The sequence below is a fragment of the Panthera pardus genome, unplaced genomic scaffold (genome assembly GCF_024362965.1).
Source record: "Panthera pardus isolate Hobbes unplaced genomic scaffold, ASM2436296v1 HiC_scaffold_7, whole genome shotgun sequence".
Taxonomy (NCBI): Eukaryota; Metazoa; Chordata; class Mammalia; order Carnivora; family Felidae; genus Panthera; species Panthera pardus.
Window position 1 is genome coordinate 72859362 of NW_026527002.1, and position 12493 is coordinate 72871854.

The window sequence follows — 12493 nt, forward strand, 5'->3', positions numbered from 1 at the left end:
TTGTATTTGGTTGTTTTTTTTTTTTCAAATCTGCCTGTCATCTTTGGTAGAGTTTTATTCAGTTGTCAAATTTTTGTCACCTTTTTTTTTTTTTTTTTACTCTTTCATCCTAAAAGTGAACTTATTTTAAATTTCGAATCCATTAATTCCAGTGATACCTCCAGTCCTCAAAGATGAGACTCTGCCTCTCCTTCAAAGTGGCTCTTGAAATCCTAAGTTTGAGCTCACATTCAATGTAACTTTTATTTGTGGGACTTCTTTGAAGCCTGGATTTGTGGTGTTTCCTCCATAAGAGGCTTTATTTTGCTTCTGCTGAAGGCACAGGCACAGGTGTTCTGCAGGCATCACTTTGAACTACATCCCTCAGTTTTTTGATCCACATGGATATCGTGAATTCTGGTAAACCACAGTGAAAGCCTGAGTACTGGGTGTATGGTTGAATTCTTGGGAGAGAATTCTATGGTTCCCCTCAGAGCCAAGGCCAATGCGTGCTAGTTTCTCGATAGTTTTCTACAACAGAAAGTTCCCTGAGGCTGTCATCATTTAGGGGTCCTAAAATGATGCAGGGATTTCTGGTCTAATGGCTTGTCTTTCCTGAGTGGGCCCTAAGCTTGCTCTCCGGTCTCCTGTGTATATAACCCTTTACGTCACTGGCCGTCAGCCACCAGAGATCTAGGATACACCTAGGACAGCTGCTGACTTCACTGTAACCTAACCTCTCCAGATTCTTGCCTTCTGCGGGGTTTGAACTGAGGGACTTTCCTTTCTTGCCAGCTCATCTAGGTATTTCAGAGTCCTATATTCCAGCCTTTTATTGTTGTTGTTTTATGAAAGGATCTGGCAGTTGGGGAAAATGTATCATATTTCTGAAAATGGAGACGTGAACTTTCTTTTAGATAGTATTCTTATGATAAGCTTTGCATATTGTCAGCTTCTAGAGGAAGAAAGCAGAATCAAAAAAAACTCTTAAACTGACTTTCTTTAATTACAGGCATTTAGACCATCACAAACTATGGGATCCCAATGAATTTGCAGTTCACTGCTTTAAAATTATAATGTATTCCATTCAGGTAAGAATTGGTTAAGTATTTATCATATTTATGTAAGTAATTTTGTTTTTGTATTGATAAGCATACCATTAGAGGTAGGTATACAACATGTTCTTAGTTTCGTTTTTTGTCTCATTTTAATTTACCACTTATTTTCTTATTTGTCAAGATGAAAAGATATTTAATAAAAAGTAACATATCTTGTGATGATGTTTATGGTGCGTATATTTAAATATATTGTGTATTTATGTTTCACTGATAAACTGGTAATGGAATTGAAATTCATCACAGCAGCATATAGCTGGTAATAATCACTAACATTTATTGAGTTTATACTGTTAGGATAGTGCATGTATCAACTCCTCCAGCCTTTATAGAACCTGACGATGAGACACTCGACTCGACTGCAGAGGACTACACCTTAGATTTCCCCAAAACCTGAACAGACCCAGGTAGCTGTTAATTCAAGTGGGGATTTTAAGTCTTTTTTTTTATTTTTTACACAATCCGCATTTTTTTTCTGTTTTAAAAAGTCACCCTTAATTCAAAGGAGATACGGTAGTAAGAAGCAGCATAGCTTTTACTGTAGGTCATACGAATATTTGCATCCTAGATGTGCTCTTTACTGGTCGTGTGAACTTGGGCAAATTATTCAGTCCCTCTGAGTTCTAGGTTTCTCGTTTCTGAAACAAACAAAACTTATATTCAGGCACCGAATAATTCATTTATATTTTAAAATAGAAGTACCATTTATGAAGTGCTGGCTGTACTGTGTCCTGTGACTCTGCCAGTAACCTATGTGCTGTCCTTTGATCCTCATTTTGTACAGCAGTAGGTATTGTTACTATCCCGCCTTCGCAGATCAGAGAACTAATCTTTCGAGAGGTCAGATACCTCACCCACGGGCACGCAGGTAGAAAGTGAGGTCAGGATTGAAACTGTGGCCATTCTGTTCCACAAGTTTTGGTCTAAATCAACCAACCATGAAGTTAAAGTTAGCATTCCAAATGTGAGTTTTCGGTAAGTGGTAGTTACAATAAAGCTGGTTGGGGTGTGGTAGGATAATTTTAAAAATTTATTTTCTGCTTTTATTGGGTTGTAATTGATATATAACATTGTGTAAGTTTAAGGTACACAACATAACGATTGGGTATACGTATATATTGTAAAATGATTACCGCTGTAGTTTATTCAAGATCCATTGCCCCACATAGTGTTTTTTCCATCTTGTGAGAACTTTCTTGTAACATTTTATTATTTTATTTATTTATTTATTTTTTAAAGTTTATTTATTTTGAGAGAGAGCAGGGGAGGGGCAGAGAGAGAGGGAGAGTGAGGATTCTAAGCAGGCTGTGCACGGTCAGCGCAGAGCCCGATGTGGGGCTTGAACTCACAAACTGTGAAATCATGACCTGAGCTGAAATCAAGAGTTGGACGCTTACCCAACTGAGCCACCCAGGCGCCCCTTATCAGAACTTTTGAGATTTTTTTTAATTTAATTACTTAGTAGGTTAGAAGTTGATCTGACAATCTGTGGACGTAATTAAGACTATTCTCCTGTCTTTTGTAGTCTTGTATTTCTTCATTTGCCCTCCTCGTTCACATTTTGTTATTAAATTGTTTTTTGCAAGAAGTAAATTAATAAAGTGAAAAAAACTTAGGGAATTCAATGAACACTTGCTGATTAAATGTTAAGAAACTGCTGACCCGCAGCATATTTTTGGAAATAGCCGGAAGTATAGCATATGTTTTATGAAGTCCATTAATCAAAAATTAAATGGTCGTACCTAGTAGAATGGGAATTTGTTTAATAAAACTATCCTGATATAATTAAAACTTCTGGTAAAATTGTTTTCATTGCTGTTTACCTTAGAATTGTTTATAGGAATCATTCTTAGGTGACATTTCAAACTCTTTCCGTAAAATATTAAACTAGCTAGTCTGACCAGAGTTCATATTCTTAAGGGGTTACAATAGACGTAGTTTCAAATAGTTTCACATATAATAGGACATTTGTAGTAAAGGGAGAATATTTAAAGCTCATCTTCTGTTCTAAATTGACTTGTTCAAGGTAATAAGATGTGGTGATTAAGAACCAGGCCCTGAAGTTGGACCAAGATCCACAGCTCGGCCTCCTTAGCGTTTCTGTGTGACCTGCTTCACTCGCGCCGCAAAGTGCGCCGAGTGATTGCGTTTGGCTGCTTCCTGGTGTGGATAAAATGTGATAACACACATCCGGTGTTTAGAACAGTGCCTGGCACCTGCTTCTGAATCAAGTGTTTTCTGTTGTCATTATTGTTATGCTTAATGTTGTAATAATATGTGATCCCACGAGTCACCGATTAAATGGTGGTAGTGGCTAGATTGAGCACGTTTCCTGTGATAGACACAATTTTAGGTTCTTTACACAAACAAACTCATTTAAGTGCCACAACAATCCTATGAAATAACTGTTTTTATTTTCTGAATATTGTGGGTGAGGAAAACTGAGGTACGGAGAGGTGAAGTAGTCCTCTCTCTTTTTTGCTTAAAGTTTGAGAGAAGGAGCGAGCAAGTGTGGGCGCACAAGTGGGGGAGGGCAGAGACAGAGAATCCCAAGCAGGCTCCGCGCCGTCCATGCATAACCCGCAGCCCGTCACAGGGCTGAATCTCACGAACGTGAGATCATGACCGGAGCCGAAATCAGGAGTCGGACGCTCACTAGGCCACCCCAGCCCCCGGACGTAGGTGCCCCAAAGTAGTCCTCTCTTAAGTTATAAGCTATTAAGGTATAAAGTGATGGAGGCTGAATTTGAATTTGGGCAAATCTGACACACTTAGCCACTCTATCCTGTTGCTTCTTAAAGCTACTCATACGTTAATATTGTTTTAAAATTCCCCGTGAGGTGAGTTGTGCGGCAGGTACGCGATAGCCCAGTAAACCAGCGTCAGAAACTTACGACGCGAAGTGTAGTCCACCGCATTGCTGTTTGTGCTCCTTTTCCAAGGTGGTGTTCGCAAGCGGTTGTGAACAGGTGCTTCGCTTGGCTTTGCTTAGAATAGCCCCGCTGTATGTGGTGATTAATACTCACTCACTCTCTGAAGTGTCCGGGTTTGGACAGATCAAATTGCCGTCCTGTTTATAAGACAAACTCTTACTTGAGTGAGCTTCACGCGTCAGAAGCACCCAGCTTCCCGTGTGAGAAGTTCACTTTTGTGTTTTGCGTAAGTTTTGGCGTTCCTGTTTTAACATAGCAAAAAGTAAAGGTGAAAATGTTTACCTTGGGTTGTTGTAAAAGTAGATGTGTTGTGACAGAAATGCCAGAAATACTCGGAGACGAATTCGGTTTTATTGATAGAGATGAAGAAGTTTTTTTGTTTTGTTTTGTTTGTTTTGTTTTTTGCTTTTGAGCAGAGTAGCCATAATGTGGGGCTAACACAATACTGCTTATTAGTATAAAACCACCCATTCCAAAGGAGGAAAAGGTGAGCAGTCTGAAAATTCAGAGAGTGGTGACGCCTATCAGAAGGCAAACACAGACCAGGAGATTCAGGGCCATAGTCCTTTTTATTTGTTTGTTTTTGTTTTTTTACAACTTGGCGGTAGACCCACTCATGACTCCTGGGTATAGTTATTAATTTAAAAAACACAGCTTTGCTACTCTGTTAAACAAAAAAAAAAAGAAATCGAAGAGTATGTAGTTAAACACTTTCTATATATTCTATTTTAGATTTAAGTCCCAGTAGCATTCATTGTGATTGATCAGATTTATCTGTGATAAAATTTCCTTTGTAAATTATAAATCGCAAAGCTTCTGATATCTCCTGGATTTAAAGTTAATCATGTGTACATTGATAACATTTTCCTTTTGATACTGGCTTTTGATGAGATGGAAGTTTTGACTGTTTAGCATTAGATATCCATAAGGAGAAATAATATTTATCGAGTTTGGGTAAGAGAAAAGTGCTATAAATGTCATAATCTTGTTTATTTTTAAATACTGTATTTGTCCTATTGTCAGATTATAAGAGTATATAAATGCCTTTGAAATTACAGAGAAGTATGAAGAGAATAAAAACCTCTCATGAATCCTGGCTACTGTTGATATTTAGGTGTCTATAATTCTAGTTCTCTATGTATTTTTAAAGAAACATTAAATTTGATTAAGCATAGTATTTTGCAACTTGTTTTTTTCATCCAGGGTATTATAAATATTTTCCGGTATCCCTGTTTGTTCTTAAAAAGCATGGTTTTTAATGGCTCCATATTGTTTCGTAACACAAGTCCCAGCCTCCTGTAATTGGAGATTTAAGTGTCACATGGTTTTTCACTCTTTGAGAATTCCGCCAGTGTGCGTATAACTGCTCATACGTTTTTCTATACTATTTTGCTTCTTTTAGGCTCAGTATTCTCACCACGTAATTCAGGAAATTCTAGGACACCTTGATGCTCGTAAAAAAGATTCTCCACGGGTCCGAGCAGGTATCATTCAGGTTCTATTAGAGGCTGTTGCCATTGCTGCCAAAGGTTCCATAGGTGAGTGTCCACCAAAAAAACCCAAAAAAAACAAAAAGCTCAAATAAAAAAATTAATGCATTAATCTGTTCCAGAGGTTTTTTTAGTAGGTATAGCAGTGTATGGAAGACTCTTTAAAAATACCTTAATGTGTTTTTTTTAATGTTTTTAAATGTGCTGTAATTTCTCTTGAAATTTTGGGGTCGCATGATTCTCAGACTTCTTTAGTGTACATGCGAGCATTTTCCTCCATATCAGCTTCTCCTTCCCTTCTTCCTTTTTTCTAATAAAGATTTTTGAAAACCAATTATATGTTACACGTTTGGGAGGATCTAGGTTTAAGACACTTATGGTTTACTTGGAGTTAGACAACTCTCTCTAAGGCTATAATTCAAGGCAGAATTTGTTCACATACAGTAAGAAAACCAGAATGCAAACCAGGAATGGAAAACAGGTTGGTAAGAGCAAAATCTTATGTAGCCCGTTTGGCTAGAATGTGTGGTAGCATGGAGGAAGTCAGAGAAGTTGCTTTAACGTTGTGGCCAGGTCGTGGACATAATTATACCGTTGATTGATACTCTTAAGAGAATTACTGTAATCATCAAAGATATGTAATAGGATAGATCATCTGGCTGCAAAACGTAGGGCACTTTGGAAATAACAGGTGGTTGTCATCATTGTAGGCACTAGGGAAAGAACTTGACCTTGGAGGGCAGCACAGGAACGGGAATGTAAACAGGATTCAATAACCGACTGACTACAGGGGTAATAAGGAGAAGGGACAGGTCATGTCATTTGAAGAATGGAAGAGTCCATAGTAGAATTACTGAAGTTAGAAGGAGAATCTGGTTATGGTTTCGTTGCTTCAAAGTCAAAGTAGAAATACATTTGCTACTCAAAAACTCTAATGCTCGTTCAGTGTCAGCTAGGGAGTGGGCCTTTTGGATATGGACTTTTTATTGCTCATCTTGTAATTTATCTCAAAAAGATGGAAGCAGCCGTTTAACTGGAAAGTTACTTAATTTGAAACATTAAATGAAACATAATATGTTGACTTAACACATTACTGTCTATTATGTACGAGGTACCATGTGCTAAGCTCTGTACATTTAAAGAGGTATTTGAACGTGGCTCCATGTCCTAGATAAAGAACATTGTAATTAAGAGTTGAAGGTGCACATAAAAACACTGATTAAACTATAGTGTGATAGATGCAGTGACACATATGTGCAGAGTATTTATAGAACTGAAAGCAGAGAGCAAATTTCATTGACTTGAATCTGATGAGTTGGCAAGTTTCTAATAATGGAGGCAAATTCCTTCTTCAGCCTCAAAAGTTGCAAAATAAATTTCCAACATTACAGTGGGCTATAGTACTGTAATTCCGTGGATTCTGACACAACAGTTAAGGTAAATATTGTCCTAATACACATTATTTGTCTAGTACACACGATTATATGGATGGAAACTTTTTGGTAATATTTATATGCACATACACATTTTGTGTGGTTTGTACCAGAGGTTCAAGCGGTGAGTTGCTCAGAGATGCCCAGTAAATGTTTGCTGGAATAACTGGGAAACTTTCTTATTTAGGTGTTTCTCATTTACCTTTTCACTACTCTGGAAATACCCAAAAATTTGAGAAATAGGAGAATTGGTTTCGAGTACATAATACTGGAAAAGCTCACAGTAGTGTTCATTTCCAGGACCCACGGTGCTGGAAGTCTTTAACACCCTACTGAAGCACCTGCGTCTCAGTGTTGAATTTGAAGCAAATGATTTACAGGGGGGATCTGTAGGCAGTGCCAACTTAAACACCAGTACCAAAGACAATGATGAGAAGATTGTGCAGAATGCTATCATCCAAACAATAGGTGAGTATGTTTCACTTCTCAAAACTATCGTGTAAAATCGTGATTAAGAAAGCTCTTGCTGAGAGTGGTCTCTTACGGTACATTAGTCAAAGGTGGATGAATGGGACCTTAGACTTTTAAAAAACATATTCAGAAAATAAGCAAACATAAGAATAGGACAGAGAACACTGTATACCCTTTGCTCAGATTCATCTGTTAATATTTTATGCTATTTATTTTACCATTTACTCTCCCTCCCTGCATTTCTCCGTGTGTGCACACATGCGTGTACATGTGCATATATACGTATATGTCCATATACAAATATAGACATGTAGAGAGAGGTAGGTACGTACATCCTTGTTTTTTTTTCCCTAACCCATTAGATATTAAGTGCATATACACTATGGCCTTTTACCACAGAGTATTTTTCCAAAAAATAAGATATTTTTCTTATATAACCAGAGTACAGTTATTAACGTCAATAAATTTAACATTGGCGCAGTACTATAATCAAACTGCTGTATTTCAGTTTTGTCATTTGACCTAATGTCCTTCAGAGCATGTTTTTCCTTAGGTCTAAGATTCAGCCTAGGATCATAAATTGCATTTATTTGTAATATTTCTTTGGTTCCTTTAGCCTGGAACTATTCATTTATGAAATGTGAGTTTTTCACTGTACACCACCCCCTTTGTAAAAAGAAAAAAAAAAAATTTCCCATTCGGGTTTGTCCAGTGTTTGCCCATGGTTAAGTTTGTCTGTGCATTCCTGGTTGGATGCTCCATAAGAGAGAAAGTTCTTCTCAGAATGTTACACACAGAGGTGCACAGTGTGCTTTTGCTAGTCATTGGTGATGTTCGTTTTGATCACTCAAAGTGTTCTGTCTCTCTGCTGTACGGTTTCAGTTTTTATCCTTGCAAATAATAAACGGTCTCTGAGCATATACTTTTAGACCATGCAGATGTTCTGCTTTTCACCCAGACCTCCCCCTGAATTTAGTAACCGTTCGTCATTCCTACTGAACCAGTCTTTACCGTAATGTTGCAAGTGGATGGTCTGTCAGGTGGCACTCTGTGTTCTGTGGTGAGCGGGCCTTTTTTCTCCCCTGTGTATGTAGGTAGGAGTGCAGGTATTTATATCTTTGTTGGTATGAGCTTACGGACTTGTGTTTTCATGCTGCATAATTCATTCTGTATTATTACATCTTGGTGCTGAAGTTGTCCCAGATTTGGCCAACGGGAACTCCCCTTTCCAGGTCTTCGTAACATCCCATTTCTTTTGAGCACCGCCTTACTGGTTTAAGCTGTTAACGACTCATTTTATATTTCTTGCCCCAGCCATGGAATCCATCATTTCTCAAAGAGCTGTGGTTTCTTTTAGTGAGGAGTGGTATTAGAAACCAAGATCTGGTACTCACTGACACCCTGGGCTTTAATTTCATATGTCTGTTGTTGTTGTTGTTGTTGTTGTTGTTGTTGTTGTTAAACATAGTTAATGTACAAAGGGTAAAAGGATAAAGAACTTACTTCAAAAAAAAAAAACCAAAAACATCGTACACCTGGGTGGCTCAGTTGGTTGAGCGTCCGACTTCGGCTCCTCGTGATCTCACAGTTCGTGAGTTCAAGCCCCACTTCGGGCTCACTGCTGTCAGCACAGAGCCTGCTTGAGATCCTCTGTCCCCCTTTCTCTGCCCCTCCCCCACTTGTGCTCTCATTCATAAATAAATAAATAAATAAATAAATAAATAAATAAATAAAGCTTTTAAACAGCCATGAGAATTTTTGGGGGGAACTAAAATGATCTGACTGTATTTAAATACAAAGTAAAGTAAGCAAATTCCTATTCTACTTTAACCTCCTCCTAATATCTTTAGAATTTCCAGATCATGTTTTAATGTAACTGTGTGATTGCTAGAATAATTTCAAAATTGAGTTTTGTTTCTGGGGCTTAGCACCTAATTTCTGATGGTTACTAATGATTTCTGCTAAAAATAGAGTCATATATAAATTTATTCTGGAGCCCCGGTTGTGCCTTCTTGGTAATTTTCCTTAGAGTAAGCTACTTATATTTATAATAGTCCTTTGGAATGTTTAATACAAAGTTTATTTTTTTTATTTTATTTCTAAAGTTTTATGGACGTGTATATGTGCATTATGGGTCTGCATTCTGCACTTAACTGTTGAGCGTGTATATACACCAGGCCCTGTACTAGGGCTTTGTGATGCATGTGACTCTCCCCTTGTGGATGAATATGGTTTATCTGTTTGGTGTAGTACCTGTTCCACCTAGCTGTGATTTTATCATGTGCGCGGGAATCGTCTTCATGAGGGCAAGGGCCCATGTGTGTCTTATTCAACACGCTGACACATAGTAGGTGCTTAAGATTTTGGGGAGTGAAAAGACCAAATAGAATGGAGGCCAGTATTAATTACCATGGCATCTCAATACAGCAGAGACATTCTAGATGTTGCTTAAAGCAATTTGATCAGTGTATGGTAAACCTAGCTTTTATGATGACTCTTAAATTTATTTGGCTTGTTTATGGATTTTTAGGATCTATTTTTTTTTTAACATTTATTTGTTTTTGAGAGAGAGGGGGTTGCAGAGTGCGAGCAGGGGAAGGCCAGAGGGACAGAGGGAGACACAGAATCTGAAGCAGGCTCCAGGCTCCGGGCTGTCAGCACAGAGCGCGACGTGGGGCTTGTACTCTGGAACCATGAGATCGTGACCTGAGCCAGAGTGGGACAGTTACCCGACTGAGTCACCCAGGCGCCCCGGATTTTTTGTGATATTTTAAGATAGTATATCAAATCAATTCTTGTTTTCACAGAATTAATTAAATTGTGACTTCTGACTAATTCAGTGTTACTGTTTCACTCTAGAATATTTAATTTATTGTTTTTCAAGTATTTTGTTACAAAGTAAATATACAACAGACACAAGCAATATTTCTGTGATATGACACATTCAGAATAACATGAAAATTAAAACATGAGAGAAAAGAAATGCAGTGTGGCACGGTGAGTAAGATTTGTATTCAGTCACACTTCTGATTTCCTCAATATTTTCTTTGAGAAGTTCTCAGTACTCCGGTACTTATCAGGTCACGTGGATCATGCTGTTGGACTAGGGAGCAGGGCTGCTGTGCCTTTGGCACTTGAAAATGCCAGGCTGTTGTCAGCTCCTTTTTTATGGTAATCAAGAGTGCAGCTCCCTGCCATGTTCCTCCTGGGGGCCCCTTAGCACTTCTGCTCGGTTCAGATACAAACAGTGGCTACAGAGAATGAGTTCCTTTCGGGACTGTCCTCCCAGTTGAGTATGTTGGAGACTTCCTGCCCTTGTGGTAATGACTGGCTTGCTTGGAACAGAAAATCAGTGTCTGTTTTTATACGGTGATTAGGAACATATCTAATTGGGTTCTTGGAAAGTTAAAGGACCTTACAGGGAGGGAGGAGAGTGTAATAATAACATGGGCTTTGGAAATGAATAGCCCTCACCCAGGCCTTAATGTTAGGTGTGTAATTTTTTTTTGTTTGAGGGCTTAACCTCTCATTTCCTCATTTCCACGAGAGGCAATGAAGGTTCATAACAGTACCTAGACTCATCAGGTTGTGTGAGGATCCAAATACCTCTTAAATATGTGCTCTTGAAGTATTAGAATGATATACTTTATACAGATTGAGCCGTGTTAAGATCATGAGATTTTTGATTGCTGAAGTGTATGATAATGGGGAAGGACTTTATCCCCAGATCCAATCAGATGATAAATAGAACAGTTTGAGTTTGCATAGTTTGTAAATTCCAGTTATAGAAACTGAAGAGTTAAATTGAGAAACTATTCTTCAAGAAATATTAAAAATGAGAAGGTTTTTATAATGATTATGTTGCATTTTAAGAACTGAACAAAACTAGCATGATTTGATACCTGTTCTGGTCTTTCAAAGAAACAACAAAGTTTGAAGTTTGAGTAAGTGATAACTAAATGTCTTAAGTCTTTTAAACTAGGAAGTAAACCATTAAAAGCCACAGCAGATAAATTTAAAATATCCACAAGACCTAAGAGTGCATGAGAAAAATGACAAGTAAATAAGTTATTACTATTTTTTTGCATTAGTTGAGTTACACGTATTGAATTAACCCACTGGGTTAAAATGTAAATCTGGTTCTTTGTAATGACATTCTGCAACATCTCAGCAATTTTAGGAAGCCAGAGTAGTGACCAAATTTTTTACTTCTTCACCAAAATTACCAAAATTGGCCTAATTACTGACTTCCTTACCAGAAAAAGAAGTTAGGTTCACAATATGCAAACAAGAATTTCATCAGAAATACTACCAAAGGGTTTTTTTTTTCCGTCCTTTTTCTAAAGGCCCGACTCAAATCGATGATGGTTTGCCACTGTAAACTATATGCAAAAGACTGTCAGACGTTTACTGTTTTATCTAAGTATTAGTCTGTACTGCACATCTTCTATACATGATTAAGTGATTTTGGACAAAAGAAATTAGAATACCTTTGGAGTTAGGGGCACCTGGGTGGCTCAGTTGGTTAAGCCTCCGACTTCAGCTCAGGTCATGATCACATGTTCCCTGACTTCGAGCCCCGTGTCAGGCTCTGTGCCTATAGCTCAGAGCCTGGAGCCTGCTTCAGATTCCGTGTCCCACCCACCCTCGCCCCTCCCCCTCTCGCACTCTGTCTCTGTCTCTCTCTCTCTCTCTCTCTCTCTCAAAAATAAAATTAAAAAATTAAAAAAAAAATAATATTTTTAGTGTTATATGTAACCGAAAGACATTGTTTTACCACATATTGAAAGCTTTGATTAAAAATGTGTTATGATTTTGTATTATGGAAAAATAACCTTTTCAATGTGTAAGATTTATCCTAACTTGATCCTAATATTTTCATAGGATTTTTTGGAAGTAACCTACCAGATTATCAGAGGTCAGAAATCATGATGTTCATTATGGGAAAAGTACCCGTTTTTGGAACATCCACTCACACTTTGGATATCAGTCAACTAGGGTATGATTGTGTAGTTTTCCTATGTTCTCAATCTATAAATTTTAATTTAATCTTGGGTTTAATTTCATTGTGA

The 12493-nt window shown here is 37.8% G+C and overlaps 1 protein-coding gene across 3 annotated transcripts in view; it reads left to right on the plus strand.

Annotated features, from left to right (window-relative positions):
- The window catches only part of EFR3A (EFR3 homolog A), a 105463-nt gene that overhangs the window by 54715 nt on the left and 38255 nt on the right, over window positions 1-12493 (plus strand). For all 3 annotated transcript variants that reach the window (XM_019459830.2, XM_019459829.2, XM_019459831.2), the window contains 4 exons: window positions 992-1070; window positions 5430-5565; window positions 7251-7418; window positions 12306-12420. In XM_019459830.2, the coding sequence (XP_019315375.2) occupies window positions 992-1070; window positions 5430-5565; window positions 7251-7418; window positions 12306-12420 (498 nt within the window). The remainder of the gene's footprint in view (window positions 1-991; window positions 1071-5429; window positions 5566-7250; window positions 7419-12305; window positions 12421-12493) is intronic.